The following is a 25,124-nucleotide window of genomic DNA, read 5'->3' as shown; positions in this document are numbered from 1 at the left end:
TAGGTACCAAAAGAAAGCCACATACTCTACAGGGTATAAGTACTACTTCTGGTTCACTGGTACCAGAAGTACCATGGCAAGCTTTCCCTTGGGTGACAGATATTCAAATAGTGGGGTGGGATGGGACTTACTGCATGGCCTGTGCTCCTGTCAAAGGAGAAGAGTCCCCAGCAGAGCAGGATGGGGCTGGTGGAGAGAGCAGGGAAGCTCCCAGGAGCTGCTGGGAGGGTTAACCTCTGTGCTGTCTGCAGTGTAGTGCCTAGGGTGTCCCTGCTGCTGTTCTGTTCCCTGATGAGCTTAGAGGTATGAAAAGGCCCTTTAAGACTGCTGGAAGGGGGCTTGGTTAATTAAGTGTAATCCTTTGAGAAATTGCAAGCGCTTTCACATGACCCGATCCCAGCCTCACCCTGACACAGAGGAGCCAGGGCTGTTTCAGCAGGGTGCTGGCACTCAGGAAGGAGCCAGATGTCTGTGAGTATGGCTGGTGCTGAGCTGTGGGGCATCACCTCTGATTGCCCTGCAGGGCAATGCAAAGCTCTGTGTCCTTGAGTGGGCCTGTGTTGGCTGAGCAGTGGTGGGAAGGGAAATGCAGCACTCCTACTCCAGAATCCACTTGCACATTCTGAGGAACAGGGGGCACTTATTGTTAAACTGACCATATTGCTGCTAATGTTGCTAAAAGCCAAAACTGGGCAGCTTTTTAGATTACTAAGGTGCTTTATGAGATCTTAGTTTGTGCAACTCCAGCTGGATTTGATGTGTTTCCCAGGTCAGACCTGGGAAAGTTCACAACTTTGAGAAGTCTGCTTGCAAAAACTGGACGAAGAAAGGCTGGAGGCAGCAGCACCTAAGAAAGGGTAGAAGCTGCAGTGTCTGGGCAGGCTGGCTCTGTGTCATCTGTGGCATTTAATACCAGTTGGAACTAGTGCATGGTACTGCTCTAGTATTTTTACGTGGAGTAACTGCTGAGTAAACTGGTGGCTTTCAGTGCAGAGGGTATAAAGATTGGTCTGGAATTTCTTTTTAATTGAGCTTGCTTATCTTCTGTACCAGTCAAATTTGCAGTGAAGTATAAGTTTTCCCTATGTTACTTTCTCCAGAAATAGTCTACTTGGTGGCTTGAACTGGGAAACAGGGAATATCTGAAGCTTGAAGCCTCCAGCCCAGCAGGGTATAACAGCTTCCTTGCATACAGGAAACACAGGGAGGAAAGAAGCTTTAGCTCAGGGTCAGTGTTTTGTAGAGGTCGATACTCTGTTGTGCTGACTCCACTTATTATTCTGACATGAATTTCCTAGTACTCTATTCCTGTCTCAGTTTATGACAAACAGAATTGTCTTTTCTGCCTCTCATGCTGCTCAATGCACTGGGGCATTAGCACAAGCAATACATCCGTTCCTGAGCGTGACAGCATCAGCCTTTCCTGTTTGTCCTGCCATATGCAGCCACACGTTTTCATCTCAGGAAGTTGTTATAGCACACTATTAGGAGGATTTATTCAGAGAACTGAAAGATACCTGACAATTATTGCTGCCAATAAAATTTATTTGGAATAACAGTGGGGCAGAAAGTGAGACTTGGAGGTATATGGGCAATATTAAAATACCCAAAAAGATGCTGCAGATAGGTGCCACTATCTATTAAATATGTCTCTTATAAAGTGCTGAACACCACGGGAGGAGAGGGGTAGTGGTGGCATGTACCTTTAGCAAGCTTTTTCTAGTCAAAGGGAGCTTTCTTTGGCTGCAGCTGCTCTGGGGCTGGAAGAGTCTCTTCCATGCCAGAGGTTCTGTCTGTGCAGGAGGTATCACACTTGAAAATTCTGTCCTTAGCAGCAGGAAACTCTTTAATGTGCTCTGGCAGTGGCAAGCTTTAGCAGTGCTTAGACTGGTGGAACTATGGTAATTCCCCAAATAGAGAAGAGGAAGGGTTGCTAGTTTTCTATCTCTTTCCTGTGGCTGTTATGAAAGGAATCAGTTTAATATGGGTACTTTTTGGGGCATGTTTTTAAATTTGGTGAGTATAAATTTGCCTGTTGAAATGTATGAGATGTATGATTTTTGATAAATCTGTTGATGAAATCCCATAAACTTTCTTAATACACCTCCTGAGTGTTGAAAGTTTGTTAGATGTTTATTAACAAAATATCTGGAACAGGAGGGTAGTATATTTGGGGCTGATTGCTGCCACTACACCTTGTGATTGAACCATGGGTGCAATGTCTTTCTCTTGCACATCTCTCAGCAGCATGCCCCTTACCTGTCTGGACTGACAGAGCTAAATTTGTATATACTCAGCAGCCCAAGTCAGATACCTTATTGACATTTTTTTCTGTTTGCAAGCTGAATTAAACATGCCAAGGCTTAAGCCAGCTCTCAAACCTAGAAAAACCTTTAGATGGTTTAGAAATGCAAAATCTAATAACTTAATGCTGATGAATCTTGGGGCTTTTCTTAGAATAAGCACTGGTTGTAAAGTAGATAGATAAATGGTTTAAAAGTGCTTTGGCAGGCTAACTGTCAAGGAATGAAGCAAATGAGTCTAAATTATGATGGGACTGCCTAGTTTTGGCATTTTGCTATAGCATCTTTATTTGTATGTGTAACATCTGTGTTGCTCAGTACTCCACTGTATGAATAGCTTAGTAAAGTGGTTTTACTTAAAGTGAGACTTTAAATGAATGAGGAAGAAGTTAAACATGCGTTGCCTGGCACATACTTGTCTGGTAGAGATTATGGCAGTCTGTAGATCTCTTGATGTAGCTTCACATTAAGATCAGTGCCTCCCACCACCTGAAATGGTAGAAACCTCCCTTTGAGCCAGTTGTGAACTGGAAAAACAAAACCACCTTGGCTTGGTAGTGTATAGGGAAAAAAAAATGTCTTTGTGTGTTGTTTTCACACCAATGAGCCTTAACAAAGCTCGATTTTATAGCAAACTAGCTTCTCAGCCAAGTATGAAATGACCAGCGACGGTTCAAAGTAACGAATGGTTAAAATGTCAGTGGCACAGGGCAGGATGTGCTCCCTCCCCAGCCCAGTGTGCTGCTGAATGTGTTAAACCCTGCTCAGCCTGGGGAAACGGCACTACCGGGGTGTGGTTCTCCAAAGCTCGAGCCTGTTTCCTGTGCTATCTCAGCTTCTGCTCTCTCACATCAGCATGAAGCTGCAAGTGCAGACCCATTCAAGACTGCTGCTCCTAAACTTTAAGTTGCTACTCATCCAGAGCACAGGGGGCTTCTGGGGGTGGGGGGAATGTGTAAATCTTCCTATTGAAGGATAATATTAGAGTCAGCTTAAGGGCATTTAACTGACTGAGAGTAAAGGAATTTTGCTGATTCCAGCATGTCACCTTATTTTACTGTCCTGACAAAGATGTGTCTTAACAAGTATTTTGCATGATTTATGGGGTTACTTAAGCAGTTTTATTTTAAATGTTAAGGTGTGATTTGTTCTGAATAGCTCTAAGAGCTATTTAGGCTCAAGTGGCAAAGAGCTGCCACAGATGTTTCACTTCTGTTTTCTGGTGCTCAGATATTTGGCCTTTAATCACCTATGCCCATGATATCAGATAAGAATAGCTACTGTGCTTTGCACATAAACAGTGGAGCAAAGACAGCTGCCATGAAAGAAAACAGATACACCAATGCTTTAGGTAAACAGGAGAAATACTTCAAAGTTAACAAAATGTAAAGTGTAACTTCATGGCTCATTTAAGGTAATATAATATAATGTATTACATTCTTATACCTGAATGCAGCTTATGGACAGCTTTGCTCTCACTGGTGGCTGTGCTGGGCAGATCAGGCTTACAAGCCAGCACTCCTTCTGCTAGAAGAGTTTGCTTTCAAGTGGAAGTAGCAAAACTGTTTTGGGGAGCATTCAACCCTCCTAGGAAGAGCCAGATTCTTGTTTCACCAAAGTACCAGGAAATTAGCCCATTGTCAAGGTCTATGATTCAAAGAGAAGAATTTTTGGGAAGGTGTACACTAAGAACTTAGGGCACCTGCATGCTGTTGAAAGCTGCTAATTAAAGAAAAAAAACCAACTTTGTTCTTATGAGTTTGACATTGTGTCAGATGATTTAGAGGGCTTCAAAACCAACTTATTCCTGATATACTTGCTCATGATATCTTTGTTCTAGTAATGTCTAAGTAGCATTCCTTTTGCATGAAACTGCTGCAACTTCAACTTATGTGTACTTCAGATTAGCTTACAGAATTTTTAGCTCAACTTGAAACAAGGAAACCTTTAGGTTTATCTCAAGAGGATCTCAGGTATAAAATAGTGGTCTGCCTAGTCTGAAGCAGACTTTCTGGGGAACCTCAAGAAGTATGTGTTATAGTTAGTGGTTTCTTTTTGGCACTTACCTAGATAGAACCAGCAGAACATCTCTTGCTAATTGGGAAGAAACCCCTGGTTCTGTTTTTTTTTTTGCAGCTGGTTCCTTAGTAAACAAGATGTGAAATCTGTACTTATTTTTGGTAGAAATACAGGAATCAGAGCTGTCTGCGATTATATTGCTATTATGTTGTTCCTTTAATATTTCTCTGCTTACTCTTGCTTTTTTGGTCTCCTGTGTCATAGCTTATAGTCCAATTATGACTTTAGTTGATCTTAAAGCTGCTCACAGTGTAATTCCCCCCTCCCCTCACCACTGGAAGCCTGGTGGAGTGTAGTAATAAGGTTGATTGCACTGAAGAGCAAAAAAATTAGGATTTATTGATCTGAGGTAAATGTTGTCAAGAGAGAGAGTTGTTAGTGCAAGGCCTGTGTGCTGGGGTTTGGTTTATGGTGAGTATCTTGTCTGTACAATTTCAAGCCTTGAACATTTGCTTTGATGGAAAAGCATTTTAAATAAAGGTGTTTTAATATGTACAGCTTCTGTTGGAAAATTGTGACATATATATTTTATATATATATATATATATATATATATATATATATTTTTTTTTTTTTTTTTTTTTTTTACCTTTTTCAGTTGGTAGGCCTGTAAATAGAATTGGGTTTTCTGGCAGTTTAGAGTACTCACAGTCCTCACTTTTCCTGGTTAAGGCATCTGCTTTCAGGTCAGATTTTTGTCTAGCCCCAGGCATCTCAATCTCAATGTTTCCCAGTAATTATCAGGAGTTTTGAATGGGATCACAGTGTTTTACTCTAGCATTTGAGGTGAATTGCCTCTGCTGTTTAACTTGCTGCATGAGAAGTGAAAGGTGTGTGTAGGTCTTCCTTCTTCTGTGGGATGAAGCTGTGAACTCCCTTGCTGCTTTTTTCCACTTTCATGCCACAAGTGAAAATGTGATGGTGAGACATTCCTGTCAAAATAGTGCATCATATAACATTTCTTCTGGAAGATCATTCATGTTCTTGCATCTTAGTATAGTCATGAAATGTCAATTGCAATTTTAAATAACACCTAAACAGTTTCTGCAGCTTTTGGAAGTCTTTCACCTCCCCAAAGAATTGGAAAGCAGTATTGGCAACTCTACTGCTATGGGAAATGTTCCCATGTTTTTGTTTTATCCTGTGAGGGCATCCTTGCATCCTGTCTCCTTCATACCCAAGCCCTGGAGCATGTCAGGGATTGTGCCTTATAACTTCTCCAAATACTCACAGAGACTGAAAGTGTATTGTTAATATTGACCAGCCTTCTGTGGCAGACTGAGTTAATGCTTCTGGGAGTTTCCTTGATGGTCACCCTTCAAACAAAAGGGCTGGATGTCTTCTTGTGTGCACCAAGTTTTGAAATATTTCTGCTTTTTTGAAAGACACCAGAATATTCTACTCTAGAAACTAAACTTCATAAGATGTAAATGGCTCTCATGTGTATCATTACATGTGAATATTTGTAGAACCAGAGAGGACAAAAACATTGCAAAACAGCAAAGTTATATTCTATAGATAAACTGTGAGTACCATGCTAGCAGAGCAGATGACTTTGCTGGCAGTGAAATTCCTGAAAGCTTGAGAGCTGCTTCCTGGTCCTGTGTTTTTCCTCATTATTGGGTAGCATCACTTGGAGCATGTGTTGCAATGATGCATTTTCTGTCTTCCAGATCAGTGTGCGTGTTACCACCATGGATGCTGAGCTGGAGTTTGCCATCCAGCCAAACACCACAGGGAAGCAACTCTTTGATCAGGTAAGTGATGGAGCTGCAGATGATATAGAGGTGATAAAGACATTGTCATTCAATTGAGGCAACAGCAAATAATTTCTGAAGAACTTCAAAGATTGAGTGTCACTATATGTAATACCTTCAGGAGAATTCAGCACAGAAAGAAATTGTACTTTTTCCCCCAAACTAATCTCCAAGATTGTGTTAGGAGCTATTGCTTCTAGTGAACTGAGTTGGTGCTATGGCTCATAACAGGAATTGGAAAGCAGTAGATATCTGCAGTCTTAGATTGTAAGAAAAGTCCTATGGAGGACCTAGTAAGCTATTTTTGTTGACTTACCTGCAAGCATTTTGTAATGATTCCAAAGGGTAGTTGGTCTATAAACCAGGAGAGGCTTAGCTGGGTTTCAAATGCTGCTTCAACCCTGAAGTGCAGGTAAAGTGATGTTCTGTATTCCCACCAAGCCCTGGGGGAAACCTTAAGAGCAGTGATGTACAATACTGCACTGGGCAGTCTGCATGGGGTACTTCAGCCTTCCTCTGCTTTCTCTGGGCAGACAAATTTCCTGCTGCTTTGGCCCCAACAGAAGCAGGGAGGTGTGTGCAGCCCAAAGCTGGAGCAGCAGCAGCCAGATATTATCAGCTGCAGGGGGGGAAATCTTTGACAGGCCCCACTGTGTTTCTCTGCTGTACATTGGCCATGGATTTGCTCCTTGGAGAAAAATGGGAACAGTAAATTCGTAGCTCAAAGATATGCAAATTGAATCTTGGACTAATGACAAGATAAGGGAGCTGCCAGACCAGATATGTCAGAGATTTGGGTGTGGTTCAGTAGAGCTAAGCATTCTGGGGTCAGCTCTACATAGTACCTATCATAAGGAAAAGAGAAAATTAAGGGCTGATTCACCCATTGAAGTCAGCTATTTCATTTGAGACCAGCAAATATAATTTAAATTTTTATATATATGTTTTTTTAGATCTTTAACCACAAACTACTGTTTTCTCATGTATTCAGCTGGATGATTCAACACTAGATGATATATTGCTCTTTGCAGCCCAGCCCTGAAATGGAGTGAGATCCAAAGCTTTAGAGAAAGAACATCCTTTCATAATGGGAAAAATAAAAAGGCTTTCAGAAAAGTTCTGAATAGCAGTGTGGTTCTCAGCTGTTTTACTATGTAGTAGCTGGTGCATATTTTAGCCCCATGTGGTCTCAGATCTGACAGGTTTGTATGGACAAAAGTGAAAGTCAAGTTCTGTCCAGAATCCAAATTCAGCATGGAAATCTGCTACAGTTAGTTCATGAGAGTGCTTGCTAATGAAGCTGGGGTGAGATATCCCCAATTCATCAAAAAATAATTTTTTTAAGGGGGTGTTCCTCATGTGGATGCTTCCCATGATTATTTTTCAATATCTGACTTCTGCTATTATCCAAGCAAAGCACCAAGTGCCGAGAAAAAATACTACTCGTGTCAATATTTTTAATCTGCACATGATAGTTTCAGTCAGCTCTGGGTGATCTGTGGCTTCTGCTGCAAACTGACATTGCTGGCAGACTTGGGCTTCATCAGTTTGTCTCTGAGAAGCATCCAGTCATGTTTCCAATATAGCAGCTCTTCATGTCTAGTAATTGATTTGACTCCTTGTCCTGCTCTTGGACAGCTGCATGTTTTCCTTCCCCCAGTGTATTTCACACAGCACCTGTCTAAACAGAAGTTTTGTTTTGCTTTTTTGCACAGTAAACACTTTGCCAAGGGAGAAAACAAATGCTGTTGCAGAACTGAATTTCTAAGTTGAGGCAGTGCTTGCTTCACCTAAATTGGATTGTAGGTGAAGTTGGAAATGAGGGGGGAGGCAATGTGCCTAAAGCTAGTTTTAAACATTTGTTATTTCTAAAACGTCTGGTTGACATAAAATTCCCTCTCTTTAGGGAAGGGATGGACCTTTAAATGTACTGTCAGCTGTTACATATCCAGTATCTTTCACATGACTGAGCTGTTTGTGTGTATTTGTTCCTGTAAAGGGATAGTCCAGTGCTGCTGTCCCTGCTGACACTGTCACTGCTCTCTGGCTGGTCATTGTTAAGGACAGAAACTGTTTCTGTTTCTGTCCTTAGGTTGTCTGGCTCCCATAATGGGATGTCTAAGAACAAAGTTATTTTTATTTATTTTCTAGCTCCCTTAAGCCATGTTGTGACCCTGGACTTGATAATCTAGTATTTTCTGCATTATGCTGGTTCTCAGAAAATATCTGCTTTCATCAGTGCTTTTTTGAGGGAAGGGAGAGCAAAGCAGACATATGGTTTTGCTGTTGTAGGACATTCTTGTGTGAAACCTGATTTTTGACTCTTGTACAGAAAAATATTAGGATATCCAGCATCTTTTTGCCCTGGGGTGCCCTTTCACTTTGAGCTGTCAGTTCTGAGTTAAGCAAGAAGGAAGCTGCTGAGCATTACCAAACTGTTGAGCTGCATGGCTACCTCAGTGCAATCTGCTGGCTTTGCTCAGTGGCATTTAGGAAGTATTTATTTTCACCTGTTGTGTATAAAGGTAGATAAATTTGTGCCACACATGATTCTGGCCCACTATGAATAGGAGTCAGAAGATTTTGGAAAGCTTGTATCTAGGTTTTAGCTTAATAAGCAGGAAAGCATTTGAGTCTGAAGTTCCATAGCAATGATACATGAATGGGCATGAGGTAGAAATGTTCCTGTCTTCTTTTTTCCTGTTTGGTTAAATTTCAAAGTGAATTTTTGTAGTGAAAGAACAATGCAGATGCATTGTAGGAAGTGGTTTCTGCCCCAGAGTAGCTTGGCTGTAAGAAATACCACTGAACATGTGCAGTAACATCATGATTTGTACTAGAGTTCTTCCTATTCCCTAATCTTCTAACTGTACAGCTTTAGCTTAAATATTTTAGGCTTGTGTGCATGGACAAAACCTGGATTGAGACAGGATTGTACTGTCTGTCCTCTGCAGCTTTGCTGATGTGCCTCTAAACATCAGCTGCTGAACTCCAGCACTTACTGACCCACTAGCAAGAGCTGTAACTTTGCTCCCATTCCTCAGCTGCCAGGGATGGATTAAAAGAAAAACTCAAGGATGGGCTGTGCATGTCAGAGGTGCTGCTTATCTCACAGGCCTGATTAGTTCCCAGGTACCTTGAAATATTGTTTTCTTGGGAAAACAGAGCACAGGCACTGCAACAGTGATGATAGCTGCCTGTTTTCTTCCTTTGACCATTTTCTGTATTGGACTGAAGTGCAGCTGGTCTGAGGTAGTCAGTAAAGCAAAGCAGTGCTTTCCATTTTATGTCTTTTACACATAAAAGATAAATCTGTTGTTTGGTGAAACTTCTTAGTTAGTTGCTGCTGTGGGCAACTTTGAAATTGTCTTTCCAATCTTTTTCCTCTCAAACTTCCTTTTTTTGGGGTAAATTGATTCTAGCTTGGATCATTGAGCATCCAATCTCCTCAAAGTTGGTTTCTATCCAATTAAGAGCCATGAAGACAAGTCACAGGTTAAAGAAAATGTGACATGGGAAACTTCAATAGTTATCAGTTCAAACTTTAAAATCATATGGTTAACCTCCCAAAAATCCTTTGCCTCATTATTGTGAGCTTTTGGGGTCAAAATGAAGCTTGTAGTAGAAAAGTGCACTTATCTATGGATTTAAAATATTAAACACTTATCTATGGATTAGAACATTTAATTACAGCAATAAGCACCTCTGCACACTTTAAACCTGGTCACTGATGCTGTCTTTTATGTTCAGCATTAGGTCTTATACATAGTGGAGTGTGTGTTGGGAGCATTATTTTTGTTTCATTTTCCATTAAATTAAGATTCTTTCAGATTTCCTGAAGAGCCAGATCTCCTAAGAGTCAGTTTGTGTGCCCTGGCTTGGCTTGCTGTTCTATCTGCATGGCCACTGAGGTAGTTGTGCAGCTAGAAACCTTGGTAATGCTTAGCAACTTCCTTTTTGTTTATCTGCTGCAGTGAATTTAGTGGTTTTGCAGAGTACCAGTTTGGTTTTGTAGAGTATCAGTTTGTCAGAATTCTTTCATGTTTTTTTAAGCTTACAGCAAAGGCTGATCAAAACCCTCTTGAATTTTGAGTAACTCCTTCTGAGTTGAGCTGTGTTTGGAGTAAAGGTGTTGGTGTCTCCTGGCCTGCAAGCTAAGTTTTTTGAGGGAGAGTGTAAGAGAAATCTTTGGTCCTACCTAGTAGTATTTGAACACATAGGAAATGGCTGTGGAACACTTAATCCACTAGATGAAAGCACAAAACCAAAACTCACTAAGGTAGTTTCATGGCAGAAAGCAGCAAGTCTCAGGATAGTGGCTGGTTGCCCCAGCAAACCCCAGAACTCTTCTTCCTGTAATGAAGGCTTGTGGTTGAGTGGTATGAAAATGTGTCTCAGATTTCACAGGAGCATGTGGAAACTTTCTGACTTTTAGAAAAGCAGTAGTTCCAACCAAAACTGGACTGCTTGTTGCTAAAGATGTCAATGGCAAACTGCAGGAAGTACAAAAACTTGAATATCCTATAGTTTAACATGCTGGCATTTTAGCACTTTGGAAGGGAAAAATAGAAGTACATCCACCAGCTAAAGAGAGGAGGAACAGCTGAATGTTTTGACTGTAGATGGATCCTATCTTGGGTACTAAGTTAGGGTACCTGGAAGACAAGGTTCTAAGTTGTTTTTGACTGGCATATGAAACTGCAGGTGTGAAGTTCAGAGCTCCTCCAGCAATAAGGTCAGCTGGCAGTTTTCTCTCAGATGTACTCAACATCAGAGAAAGGGAGAGAGACCTGCCTCATCTTTAACTAGGGCAACATTGAAGGCACTTGGACCATGCTGTAGCCTGAGATGATTTGGCCTTGGATGCAGGAGCATGATCCAAGTGGAACACCTTTTCCTGTGCTTGCATGCTTTGGTCTTGCCTGTGTGGAAATAGTGCTTTCATCAGAATCTCTACTTGTTTGCCAGTGTGGTGGTGTGTTTCCTGGGCTGAGGATGACATCCATTTTCAGTCATCATCCTGATGCTAAAATGTACATTTAAGAGGCCTGCTTATGGCTCCCTCTTCTGCTGTGGAGCAGCACTCAACAGCAGGAACATATTCAGAGGGAGCTGGGTGAAGGATAGGAATTGTCATGCAGGCCTAGGAATCATGGAGTGAGAGAAAAAGTTACCTGGATGATCTTCTGTTTCTTTACTGAACATAATTTTAAAAACCCCTACTAATTTGTGCTAAGACTTTTTGCAGAGAGGATGAAGTGAGTGACCAGAAAGGCACTTTTTCCCTAGGTCAGTATGGCTTACTGAGTAGAATTTTAAGATAAAGGTAGTACTCAATTCAGAGTTTTGTAGTAGCTGGGCAAGGTATTATGGAACAACTGGATTTTAAGGCTGCATCCAATCTGTTGCCCATTGTAAACCAGGCTTTAATCCAGCAAGCTAAACAAGACTAGGGACTGATTTAATGCTCCCCCTTGGCATGAAGAAAAGCTGCTGCTCTCCAGATGAGAGTGTAGATTTTAGGTATTTAAGTATTGTGGTCACTGCTAAACAGTACTCTCTATTCTCCCATCCTTTTGTGCCAGCCCTTGTCCATCCTTAGCCACTGCCAGTAGCTGTTTGCTTTTTGGAACATCTCACAGTTCATTAGGGCTCTGAATGCTGTACACCCCCAGACTAATTATGCTGTTGCCAACCAGATTCCTTGCAGCTGTAGAAAGCTGTTTCTTCATGTTCTTTCCCTTGCTGAATGGGACTAAACAGCCTGCTAGAGCTGAGGAGGGAGGAGGACTGTCCTGTCCTCCCTGCCTTAGTTCAGTGGCAGCTTGGGACTGTGGTGGTGAGTGCTGGGCTGTCTCCCCTCTTCTCTGCCCCCAGCTCTCTGTTGTCTCTGCTATTGCTGGGGAATAAAAGTCCTTTTGTGTGGGACCACAGTGTGGAGCCTTTCAGCTCCTTGCTGGCAGTCCAGCCTGCTGAATTCCCAGCATAAGCTGCTGTCAAGTGGAAGAGAGGAAAGCAGACCCATGCAGTCGAGTGAGGAGCTCCCATCCCATTCATATGTTAATGCTTCCAAGAACAGAGCTATCCCTGGGCTCTAGGACAGCCTTTCTTCCCCTCCTTGAGCCATCTGCTTCCAGTCACATAATCACAGAATATGCTGGGTTGGAAGGGATCCACAAGGATCATTGAGTCCAACTCCTGGCCCTGCACAGGACCACCCTCAAGAATCACACCATGTGCCTGACAGCATTGTCCAAATGTTTCTTGAGTTCTGTCAAGCTTGGTGCTGTGACCATTTCCATGGGGACCCAGTTCCAGTGCCCAGCCACCTTCTGGGTGAAAATGTTTTTTTTTTCTGGTATCCAGCCTTAACCTCCCCTGACAGCTTCAGACAATTCCCTTGGATTTGGTCACTGGTCACCACAGGGAAGTGATCACTGTCTGCCCCACTCTTCCTCTCACAAGAAAGTTGTAGACTGTGAGGAAAGACTGTCCCACTCAGTCTCCTCCAGGCTGAATAGACCAAGTGCCCTAAGCTGTTCCTCATAGGGCTCCCCCTTAAGGTCCTTCATCTTTATTGCCCCATTTGGACGTTCTCTAATATTTAATATTAGAGATTAATATCTTTCTTATATTGCAGTGTCTAAAACTGCATGTACATAACAAACCCTGGTCTTTCTCCAAAAACCTCCTTAGCTGTGTGCATCCTGCTGTGAGATGCACAAGTGACCTACATTCCCCTGAATCTGCAGGGGCTCTAGCCCAGCTCTCCAGTTTGTCAATATGAGACTAACTCCTGGGTCTTCAGGTGGTGGGGGAGCTTGACTGTGTACACTTGCTGCACCCTGTGGCATGTCACAGGTTTTTCAGGGCACAAAGGGGGATGTCAGGCTTTGGAGAAACTTCCCCTCCTTTTAACCCACAGTGGCACTGTACTGCAGTAGTCTTGCTGCCCCACCATGAGACTTTGCCTCCTGTCACAACACGTCTTTAAAACCTTCTTAATTCTTATTTATATAGCATGCCTGGAGTGCTAGGGAAGTAACTACAGAGCGAGCTTGAGCTCACATAGTGCTGTAGTTAATGTCTCTGGTGGCTCTTTGTCCTGGCACAAGGGGTAGCATATGGATTTAGCCTTTGCACTTCCTCTTAATGGTGGTGCTCAGTAAAGAGCTGTATGAAAGGCTTGTCTATAGCTGTCAGTGGAGTAGAAACAAACCTTAAAGAAGCACAGCCTAGCAGGATGTTTCATGACTTGTCCAGGAATAGTGCATTTGCATGATAAGTGTGGGGTGTACCTGAAAATGGAGCTGTGTTCCTCATTCCTGGCAGTTACTAAACCTGTCTGAGCTGTTGCATTGTATTTGGGCTATATATGTTAGCTTATAAGTAGCTGGGGAAAAAAAAAGTCCCAGTTGTTGTTTGTAAATAGCAACAAGCCTTAAAGTGCTGATGAAGAAAGAATATTACATCCACTTAAGACCTCTTAGATGCCAAGTCATCTTTCTGTGCACTGTAGCAGGAGAGGCAGGTGGCCAGGGCACTGTTTGTCTTTGCCTGAACTTACCTCTGACACATTCTCAGTAAGTTCAGTCCATTTGGGGATCTTGCTAATAATCACCTTTCTTTCAGGTTGTCAAGACAATTGGTTTGCGAGAGGTCTGGTTTTTTGGACTTCAGTATCAAGACACCAAGGGTTTTTCAACATGGCTAAAACTGAACAAAAAGGTATGTTTGCTTCAAGATTTTGCTTACTCTTGTTCCCTTCTCTGAGAGTGCAGGGGCAAATTCAGTTTCCATACTTATGTCAAGGAACTGTTCTTGCTTATCCATGCACCTCAAGTACTGCAAGATCAGTGAGTGTTGTGGAGTGCACACACTCCCTCATCAGGTTATGAGGAGTTGTTGTATCTGACCTGGTCCTGCATCTAGCTCTGTTTGTATCCAGGCCAGGTCTGTTACCCTTCCTGTTAAAATGCTGATGTTGTGCTCATGTGAGCATCTTGGCTGGGGAGAAACCTGGGAGGTAACTTAGCTACCACTGGTCATAACTACTGGCTTGTGTAAGCCCAGTGGGGAGAAATTAGGTATTTAGCAGTAAATAATGGAAAATCTTAGCTTTTCTGCCCATTCTCTTCTGAATTGGAAATGAGAAATTTTTGTTCTAGTGCATGCTTATCTTTCTGTGTGTAACCTGCTCCCTTTCACTTGGTACACAGGCTATAAAATCTGCTAACTCTGTTCCAGGTAACAGCACAGGATGTACGTAAGGAAAGCCCCCTGCTTTTCAAATTCCGTGCCAAGTTCTACCCAGAAGATGTGGCAGAAGAGCTGATCCAGGACATCACACAGCGCCTCTTCTTCCTCCAAGTGAAGGAGGCAATTCTGAATGATGACATTTACTGTCCTCCAGAAACAGCTGTGCTGCTGGCTTCTTATGCTGTCCAGTCCAAATATGGAGACTTCAACAAAGATGTGCACAAGTCTGGCTACCTTGCTAGTGATAAACTGCTCCCACAAAGGCAAGTGAACCTGGATAGCCTTAAGCATTCTTTGTCTTTAAGAGTTTGTGATGCTTAATATTTTTTTTTAAAGTAGGGTGTGTTTTGATTGCAATGCTCAAGATAAAATATAACCTTGTTCCACTTTGAGCATTCAGATTAGTATTCAATTAAGAGCTTTAACCTTAAACTTCCTATTGCTTCTCTGAAACTCTAATCAGAAGTAGTGAGAGAAGCTCCAAAGCAAAATATGCTACAAGGAGAAGCAAAACTGAATAGAATTTGTCATTTATTTGAAGTCTGAATACTGACCATTGTGTCTCCATCTAACCTTTTATTAAAAGAGTATTTCTTTGAATAATTTTGTGAGGGAACTCTGATGCCAATGGAGTATTTAAAGAAGCATTATTATAGAGTGATGTGATTGTGTGTGTGCATGTATGCAGTCCTTGGTTTTAAACACCTCATGAATACTCTTTCTAGGGTTTTGGAGCAGCACAAGCTTAACAAGGACCAGTGGGAGGAGAGGATCCAGGTGTGGCATGAGGAGCATCGAGGAATGATTAGGTAACTGATGCAGTGTGAAACTGCTGTATTTGAAGTAGTATTATTGTGTAATGTATGAATGCATACAAAAATCTGACTTGCTTCAGGATAAGTTAGCATTCTTCAGGTTATTTTGCCCAGAATAACTTGGTTCACATGCCTCTTCTCTTGCTGGTGCACATCAGCTGGCTGTTCTTAGTAAAACAAGACTGAGTTTGTGGAGTTTGTAATTATGTACTAGGGTGATGCTTGGAACCTTTGCCAGCTTGTTGCTGCTCGCTCCACATGGGAAGATGGCACCTTCTTGCTCTAATGGCTTAAAGACTCAAAAAAGAATCTCTGTTTTCTTTTTACATGCTGCAGAGAAGATGCTGTCTTGGAGTACCTGAAAATTGCACAGGATTTGGAAATGTATGGTGTGAACTACTTCAGCATTAAGAACAAGAAAGGCTCTGAGCTCTGGCTAGGTGTAGATGCTCTTGGACTCAACATTTATGAGCAGAATGATAGGTAATAAACCCTCTCTCTTCATCATTGCCTTCAGCTCCTTTTCAATATAAAGTTATTCAAAATCAATCTCTCCTGGAATTCAAATCTTTAAACTCCACAATTTCTGTATCATTCTTGGCTGGTTTTTTTACATTGCCAGAATAATCCATAAAAGTGCTTCTTTGGATCAATAAATACAATAAATTGTCAAAACTTTTCAGGATAGTTTCACTTGTGCCCCTAGTCTTCCTGCTATAGATGCATTCTCCAGTTCTGCTTTTCATTCAAAAGACCAAAAAAAGTGGGATTGTAAAACTGCTTATGTTTATATTTAATCTGCATGACTACTTTTGTCTGCTGATTTCACCTACCATAAGAGCACTGAATTACAAGCATGAATTTGGTACAATTTTGAGCTTTATAGTCTAAGTCAAGAATTTGGAATGACTTGTTTCTTGTTTCTTTTTGCTTCCCATTTCTCCAGGCTAACACCGAAAATTGGATTCCCTTGGAGTGAGATCAGAAATATCTCATTCAATGACAAGAAATTTGTTATTAAGCCTATTGACAAGAAAGCACCAGTAAGAAGCAAGATTCATATTAATATATTAAACTTTCAACTTCTTAGCTGAATGATTTTGTGGATTTGGTTTTGGGGGCTTTTTGGGGTTTTTTGCACAGAATCTTTTAATCAGTAGAATTAATGCTGGTGTAAGCAGGGAGACCTGTTCAAGGCAGTCAAGTGATAGTTATGATTTTTTTCTGGCTAAGAGGACAGAAATTTAGTATAGGCTTTAACTTTTAAGGTGGCAGGGAATAGCTCTTTGCTTAGGGTTTCTGATTCTCTTAAGATTGCTCAGATTCTCTGATAATATAGTTAGGAATCTGAGGTACCTCTGTTAGCTATGTATGCTTCCTTTGCAATCTGTTGCTTTAATAGTGTGTGGGATGATCTTTACCTTACTTAAAGCAGAAGCTTTAGGTAATTTTGTAGGGTAGGCTGGAAGCTTTTTCCTTGCAAATTTATATTGAATGTAATTGCTTTCATCTTTAAGGCCTAATAATTTCCTGTGCTAGCCAGTACCTTCTGTTCTTCTGGTCATTCTTGTTCCATTGCTGCATGAAAGCATTTCCCTCCTGCTGTTGCTTTTTTTTAACACAACAAAGTTATTTATCCATTGATTGTAACATTTAACACCCATTCTGGCCTAAGCCAAGCGATTACATTCAGTGTGGCTGGCCAGGCTATTGTACAGATTTTTGAAGTGGGAAGGAAGGTGGGAGAAGCCAGGGACTCAGTGTGCCTGTAAACCAGCCCTGCTGGTGTTTGTAATGAAATGGTGTTGCTAAAATGCTGTGCTTGGTGCTAGGGATGTGTTACAGTGACATCCACAACACTGGAATGCCACACTGGCTGCTCCTGCCCTGGGCGTGTTCGTCAGGTTGCAATCCATTCCAGAAAGAAATGTCTAACTGCCACCACCAATGAATTAGACATTAAGAAAAACTTGCTGGCAACTCTAAAAAATCCTGGTGCATCCACAAGGGGCTTCTTATGCTGAAAGAACAGATCTGATGCTTCTTTCTCTTGTGCCAAGGACTTTGTGTTCTACGCCCCTCGGTTACGGATTAACAAACGGATCCTGGCGCTGTGCATGGGGAACCACGAGCTCTACATGCGCCGCCGCAAACCCGACACCATCGAGGTGCAGCAGATGAAGGCACAGGCCCGGGAGGAGAAACATCAGAAACAGATGGAGAGGTTGGTAGGGGTCTGAGTGACCTGGGTGTGACTAATCATCCACAAGTAGCATCATAAATGGCTGGCAGCACCTTAATCTGCTTGAGCCAAAAATAGAGCAGGTTGCTTTGTGCTTCAATAGGTCTAGTGGGTTGATAGTGATGGTACTCATCACAAATGTGAGTCCCCATTACTTTCTTGGACTTAAAGATTTGTCTGTTCATTTGATGAGACTAATACATACAGAAATGTGGAGATTTCCCTTGTAACATTGTTATTATGAACTTGTCATTGAGATGAATGCCAGCAGAGCAGGTATTTTTTATTTCTGCACTTCTGTAAAGGGACACATCTGGAGTAAAGCTCATTATCTGAGTGCTATAGGGCACATCCTGTGCGTGCTCTTTTTGTGTTTACTAGGAAGTGCTCCAGTTTGGGTGATAGTTGGTTTGAAATTATTTTATGACTTCCTTCTATCAGAGCCCTGCTGGAGAATGAGAAGAAGAAGAGGGAGTTGGCAGAAAAGGAGAAGGAGAAGATTGAGCGTGAAAAGGAGGAGCTGATGGAGAGGCTCAAGCAAATTGAGGAGCAAACCAAGAAAGCTCAGCAAGGTAATAGGAAATCTTTGTGTTTCTTTGATGAATAGTCTGAGTGAGAAGGGTTCAATTAGTAAAGCTATGAGCATCTCTGAGTAATTTGTCTCTCCAGTGTTTTGTGCTAACTGGTGTTAGGGCTCTGGTTGAGCCTCCTGAAGCTGAATGTAAGCCCTCCATATGCAGTTGCTGAAAAAAGATTTGCATTAAAGAAATGGCTAACAGCCAAGATGTCTCTCTTGGCAGTGGAAGCACCTTGCCATTGTTCCTGTGCTGGCTGGAAGTTTATCCCAGCATATCTGTAGAGGAAGGAGTCAAAAAGTGTAGCAGGGTTCACACCAGCCATTGCTGTGGTGATTTACTCTCTAATTGCTTGGCTAGAGTTAGTGTGATGTTGCCCAAGCAAAATACTGAATGCTTCTCTGCCCTTAGATATGTAATTTTGGAATGGGTGCTTCCCCACAAATCCTTTGGGGCTGGGCCTTACTTTTAGTCTTCCAGCTCCAGGTAAAATGTTAAAGAGAGGAAATGGGACAGTTGCTTGTGTCCCTTCTTTACCTGTCCATCTGAAACCCTTATCCAGACAGACTTTACTCTTCTACTGCCATTCTTTAATTGATCTGTCTTCAAATGTGCTCCTCAATTTTTCAGAATTGGAAGAACAGACCCGCAGAGCTCTGGAGCTGGAGCAGGAGAGAAAACGAGCTCAGGAGGAAGCAGAGAAACTGGCTAAGGAACGTAGAGAAGCAGAAGAGGCAAAGGAGGCCCTATTGAGAGCATCCCATGACCAACAAAAGACCCAGGAACAGCTGGTAAGCTGGTGAACTGAAAATCAAATAGGGAAAAGAGTGAAAGGGGAAGCATCTAAGCTTTTGAAACAAACTAGGCTATGAATGTAGTGAGGAATCACTATATTCATAGGTTCTTTAATTTTTATCCTCAACTTGGTGAAAATATATGTAAACACAAGTGTAGATTTATGTTGCTTTTTGTCTTTTTTTTTTTTTTTTTTTTTGTGCGTGGGATAATGATAAAGTGTTGCTTTCTCTGGTTTGGATTCAAAGAACTGAGTTTTGTAGCTCTGTTTTGGGGAGAAGGAAAGAACCAACCCAACAACCTGACAAAATCCTAACCCACAGTAAAACACAAGTTTTTTGGTTTCCTTTACCCTTTCATCATGGAGTTAGAGGTGTAACTGAACTTAACAGGAAGACTTTCTTCTTAATGAAAAGATGTGTTTTCATTCAGGACTTGAACTAAATCCTTCATTTAGCAAGTACCTTGGGTTTTGTTTCCACTAAAAGCCTTTCTTCTGCAGGCTGCTGAGATGGCAGAACTCACAGCTAGGATCACACAGCTGGAGCTGGCCAGACAGAAGAAGGAGAGTGAGGCACAGGAGTGGCAGCATAAGGTAAGGCAGAATCTGAGCAAATGCCATACTTTTTGTGGAATTGTTCTTTGTTCCTTGTAATCTAAACTACTGCACTAGATTCCCCACTAGACTCAATGCTTTCAAGCTTGAAGCTATTGTAAATAAGCACCTTTTGATTTTCTCCATGGAATGGGTGACTTATTCTAACTCCATGTTGCAATTTTTGACTAATTAGACCTGTAGCCCATTTTCCATTAACAGTCAACCATTCTTCAAATCTATGTAGTGTTATGCAGCAGAAATTTTTGCAAGTGATGGTGGCTGAGTAGCTTTGGAATATACCCCTCCAGAGGTGCAAGGTTTCCTGTAACAAGCACCAAGTGGCGCTTCTGCGAGGAGCCTCGTGCACCCAGGATTTACACTGACTGCCTCACTGTGGCATATCCTACTGCAGGCACAGAGGGTGCAGGAGGACCTAGAGAAGACCAAAGAGGAGTTGAAGACTGCCATGAGCACCCCTCATGTGACTGAACCCATGCATGCTGAGAACGAGCACGATGATGAGCAGGATGAGAACGCGGCGGAGGCCAGCGCGGAGCTGCGCTCAGAGGCCACCATCAAGGACCGCAGCGAGGAGCAGCGCACCACTGAGGCTGAGAAGAACGAGAGGGTCCAGAAACACTTGAAGGTAAGAAGCACAGTGGGTGCTGCTTTTACTTTCCTCAACATTTCTTGCAGCTGGAAGGTATTACTGTTATTTAAAAAATGAGGGGAGAAGCAGGGAAGAGAGGTGATTGTGATCTTGCCAGATAGCTGAATAACCATTGAGTAGAAAGGCAGGTCTTGTCTCCTGGCACTTGATTTCCATTTTACTGGAAGCAGGGAAGTATTTTGAAGCAGTGCCAACAAGTAGCATTTGTCAGATGTGTGCTTTGTGAGTGTTGCCAGCCACCTGACAGTTGTTCATAGCCCTGGCTGCAGTGAATTGAAGAACTTGGTCTGATTCCTATCCAGGAGCTGTCTCTAACTGTCGAGTCTGGGTTGCATTGCAAAACTCTGCATTGCAAAACCCTGGAGTAGCCCACAGGGGCTCAGCACAGAGACAGCTCTACTGCACCATCTTCTTGTGAGGAACTCCAGTGTTCTGGTGTTCAATTCCAAGCATTTAGTTCAGGTGCCTGACTTGCACCAGACTTTGCTCATTCTGCACTGTACTGTGGTGGTTGCATACAGAGGGGTAGAGGTGCATTTTGTCTTCTGCAGCAAGTTTCTTTTCTGGAGGAAAGCTAGTAATTCCTCAAATTCTGCAAGATGCTCCTGCTGTCTATAGGGATCACTCCACATGGCTGTTCTTTGAAAGAACAGATATTGGAGACAATCTTTCTTAACTCTGCTAGATGGAGATAAATAGGTGACATATTGCCTAATGTTTTCTACCTTCACAAGTTAGGGAGAAATATTAACAACTTCCACAAAATCATATATCTATTTAGGTTGGAAAGGCCTCCATGAGACCATCTAATCCCACTTCCTTGCTCAAGCAAGGTCAGCTAGAACAGGTTGCCCAGAAGAATACACTGGGGTTTGTTGTTTCCTATCTCTATAGATACCAAATCTTTAGGAGGATCTGCAGGAAATTTTGAGTCTCTGCCATGTACTAACCTGTTGCTGTCTGTTCCTCCTGCAAAGGCTCTTTCCTCAGAGCTGGCAAACGCTCGGGATGAGACCAAGAAGACAGCCAACGACATGATCCACGCCGAGAACATGCGCCTGGGCCGAGACAAGTACAAGACCCTGCGGCAGATCCGGCAGGGAAACACCAAGCAGCGCATCGACGAGTTCGAGTCCATGTAAACTCTCCCTCACCTGCTGCCCTGCACTCTCCTCTCCCCTCTCCCCCATCCTCTCCCATCATTCACTCCTAATCGTGCTATGCTGGAACCACTACAGAAGAGTGACCATGGTCTTATTTATCAAGTTTTGGGCAAATGCTGGAGTTAAGTGACAGAAGAAGGAATAATAATTTTGTCTGCCTGGGATTGGGGCAAATCTGAAGTTGTTTGGCTTGGGGTGAAATCCTAGTGTGTTGGGTTTGCCCACTGAAGTGGCTGTGTTGCTGTCTTCTCCCATTGTGTGGGGAGACCAGCAGACACTTGCACTGCATTATGTACAGTCAAGAGCTGACAGTCTGACACTCTGCCTTCCTACTAACCTGTACAAGCTTCAGGATTAAGCTTAGTGGCCAGGGTCTGAATTTCTAACTTAACCCAGAGTCTCTGAATCATGTTAGTTAAAAAGGGGAGACTGGAGCTTAGGAAGAAGGATTGAAGGTAAAATATGGACTTTCTCTCTAAGAGACCAAAGCTTTTGTCCTACAAAAATAAGCAGACCAAACAGATTCTGTGGTGTTCCTGCTGGTGTTACCTTTTGTTGTTTAATGATGGAGCTTTGAATTTCCTAATCATGAGGAGGCCTTTGGAGTATTTCCACTGATACAGTGTGGTTTGAAGCCTCAAATTCCCTGCTTTCCAGAGGTTTTTCTCTGGTCAATGGCTTTGTTCACCATCATTTGTCTGTCTTCAATGTAACCAGTGAGGCAGAGATAGCTAAAGTACACTGCCTTCCTTTTTGGTTTTGCCAATGAAAACTTAAAGTGGGAGGTAGAAATGTAAAAGACTAAAAATTATTGTAGCTGTATTTCCCTTTGCTGAACAGATACTTTTCTAGTTATGTGAACAAGATTTCAGGTTTTTCCATAAGAGGCCTTTTTAGCACATAGTCATTGGTGCCTTATGACTGTATAGATCTACTGTAGCTCAGATACCTTTAGTTGAAACAAAATGCAATCATAAAAAGTGATCAGCAGCTGGGGACCAAAAACTGCTCTCATATTTGGGTCATGTACAAGACTGCATCTATCTTCCCTGGCTTCAAGCAGCATTTGAGGGGAGAGGATCCTGAGACACTTGTCCAATTGCTTTCTTAATCCTCACTAGCAGTCTGCCACATCCCTGGCTCAAGTGCTTTTCCTTCCCCAGAAGGATGTTTTGGCCTTTTGCAGTTTTGAGAACAGAAGACTTTCTCTTAGAATTGGGATACAAATGGTTGTGAGACAGGTCCTGAGAGCTGCTTGTGCCAGTTATTGTAATAATCATCACCTCCTGTCAGCCAGGCTGCCCATGCTGTAGCTATCCAGAATCCTCCCTGCCATTTCTGTGGAGGAAATAGCCATGCATGCTCAGGGTTCAATTGGATGTTGCCTTGATCCCTCATAAAAGGAACTGTTAGCCTTCAGGAGAGTTATCTTAAAAATGGGTTCCACCTAAAGTGAAGTCCTCCTTTGTTTTGCCCTCCTTGGATTAGCCTGTCCCTATAGGAAGTCATTAGGCTAGCCTGGGATTTATTTTCTTGCCTAGCATAATCCCAATTTTTGTGACTTGCTCAGTTTTGTTGATTCTCCCTTTATATGATGTTACTGATAATGGTGATAGAAGGAAAACATCTGAAAACTGGAGCATTTTCAGCTCCCTGGAGTATGATAAAGGGCAAAGGGGGACCGTGCCAAAAAATAATTGTTCATTATAGTGTTAACAAACTGCAGTGTTTCCCCAAGAATTCCTTGGGTGGCTGGAAACAACCTCACCAGTTGTGTTATTTTATTTTTTGAAAGCAATGCAAGTCTGTGTGGAGTTTCATACAAATACCAGCCAACCTCTGTTAGAAGCAGCATGCCAACCTATGCTCTTAAACATCCAGGTGTGTCATGGGGAGCCCCCTTCTCTCCCCTGGACACAGAGTGCTTTTGGAGGGCACATGGCATGGCAAGCTTTTTGTTGGCCAAGAAAAATATGCCTCAGTACCATGAAAGTCACAAATGAAAGATTGCAGTTTGATTTGTCAGAATGTTTTTGTGTATTTCTGTTCTGAAGGTGATTTGCTCTGTGTGAGTCTTGTTACTGGGGAACAGACAACCTTTAAACTTCTGTTTTGGTGCTTTAAAGCTGGTTCTCAGCACTTCTGCTCTGTCCATGGCAACTATTGATGCATTTGAGGGGAGAAAAGCCTCTATCTAATATTTTTTAATAATTTCCTAACAAGCTGACGTATGGTGCCTGGAATATGTGTTCAAATAATAAACCAGTAAACCTTTTCTGCTTTGATGGGTCACACAGCACTGCTGAGCTCTCATGTATTATGATGTTGGCATGACTTCTGTTTCTATGGTTTTTTTAAACGTTCTAATTCCACATGGTCCAATAAAGGAATAGAACGGCTTGTGCCAGTGAGTCCACCTAACTCTTTGTAGTTGTTTCAGCCCTGCCTTCTTTTTAACCAGTATTATATTCCAGTGGTATCTAATGATATTTGATTTCAATATTTCTAGCTATGCACAATTAGAAAATATTAGTCAAGAGATGGAGGGTATGTTTATGGTCCTCCTTCCCTTGGAATGTATACTGTATTATAAAGATGATATTTTGCAAGAAAACTAATGTAAGAAGCTTTCAGTATTATGGTGAGATTTGTAGACACATTTTTTATTTGTTAGAATACAGTGAATTGTTCTTCCTCTTCATGTTCCAGTTTAATTGGATAACTACTCCTCTTGGGGGTGGGGGGAGGGAAGTACTTTATCACATGTTGCCTGGCTTATTTTTTCTTGTTTTATTTTTTGTTGCTGTAAATTATGTTGAAGGGTTTTGACCAGTTGTTTTACTGGATTATAATAAAACATCAATTCCTTAAGGTTGTGGAGTAATTAATGGGTCCATGTGCTTATCTGCAGAGAGAACCTTGATTCAGACATGTTTTTCCTGTTCAGAGGAGTTGTTAAAATCCATACCTTGTTCTTCCTGAAGTGCCAATAAAGTTCAGAGAAATTCAGCAGCTTGTGTCTGGCTGGTTACTTAAGGTTTGCTTTAAGTCCAGTGCTGTGTCTCATAGCTGAACAGATCTTTGTGGTGCTCAGAGGACAGCCTGGGAGCTCCTGTGCAAATAAGGAGATCTTGCACTCTGAAAAGGATCTGCTTCAGCAGCAGCCCTTTCCCCCTCCCCAGCTGTCCAGCTGGAGCCAGTGCTGGAGCTGACACTTTGTGGAGGCACTGAGTATAAATGTCCAACTTGCAACGGGCTGGCCAGATGGAGGGGATGGAGCTGCTGTGGTGAGTTCCTGCTGTGCTGAGCCCAGCCCTGTGTGCACCCAGCTGAGCCTGGAGAGGGTGCCTGGCCCTTGGTGCTGCTGCTTGCATGGACACCCTGCCCAGTCTGAGCTGTCACCAGCCTGTACTGGGGCTTTTGGCACAATGTGCTTCACACCTGCCCTGCTGTGGCTGTTTCCCAGTGTCTCAGGACAGGTTCCAGAATGGAAGAGTGGCTGCTGCCACCTTTCTGCTAATGGACTGTGTGATCTTCACTTGCAGCTGCTTTCTTTGTGCTTGTGAAGTGTGGCCTCACAGAACCTCTGCCTAATCGTTGCTGCACTGCAGAATAAGGTGGAGATTTCATTGGAACATGTTAGTGCTCAGACCTGATGCTGGGGAAAAGACCTGAACTTTTCTCTAAGCAAAACATGAAGTGTGGAGCAATAGAGGCTTCTGCAATCCCCGCCAGTCATGGCATGGGTTCAGTTTCTACAGGTGAGTCTTTTTTTATTGTTCCTTCCTGCCAGGATTCAAAAAACCTGACCACTCAAGGAATTGCCTGTGTCCTCCAATGCTACAGCAGACTTCAGCTGAAGGTTGTA

General features: G+C 42.4%; 1 protein-coding gene across 1 annotated transcript in view; it reads left to right on the top strand.

The window, feature by feature from the left end:
- Positions 1–24,265, top strand: part of MSN (moesin) — a 40,167-nt gene extending 15,902 nt beyond the window's left edge. Inside the window, exons 2-13 of the mRNA XM_079318904.1 lie at positions 6,056–6,139; positions 13,772–13,867; positions 14,387–14,661; positions 15,124–15,207; positions 15,550–15,696; positions 16,160–16,256; positions 17,274–17,437; positions 17,897–18,027; positions 18,661–18,821; positions 19,328–19,420; positions 19,836–20,069; positions 21,071–24,265. Coding sequence (XP_079175030.1) covers positions 6,056–6,139; positions 13,772–13,867; positions 14,387–14,661; positions 15,124–15,207; positions 15,550–15,696; positions 16,160–16,256; positions 17,274–17,437; positions 17,897–18,027; positions 18,661–18,821; positions 19,328–19,420; positions 19,836–20,069; positions 21,071–21,235 — 1,731 coding nt within the window. The 3' untranslated portion in view covers positions 21,236–24,265. The remainder of the gene's footprint in view (positions 1–6,055; positions 6,140–13,771; positions 13,868–14,386; positions 14,662–15,123; positions 15,208–15,549; positions 15,697–16,159; positions 16,257–17,273; positions 17,438–17,896; positions 18,028–18,660; positions 18,822–19,327; positions 19,421–19,835; positions 20,070–21,070) is intronic.
- Positions 24,266–25,124: the final 859 nt, after the last annotated feature.

Source organism: Erithacus rubecula, assembly GCF_903797595.1.
Source record: "Erithacus rubecula genome assembly, chromosome: 15".
NCBI lineage: Eukaryota > Metazoa > Chordata > Aves > Passeriformes > Muscicapidae > Erithacus > Erithacus rubecula.
The sequence above is the reverse complement of the archived record's forward strand: the minus strand, read 5'-3'. Positions and strand labels throughout refer to the sequence as shown.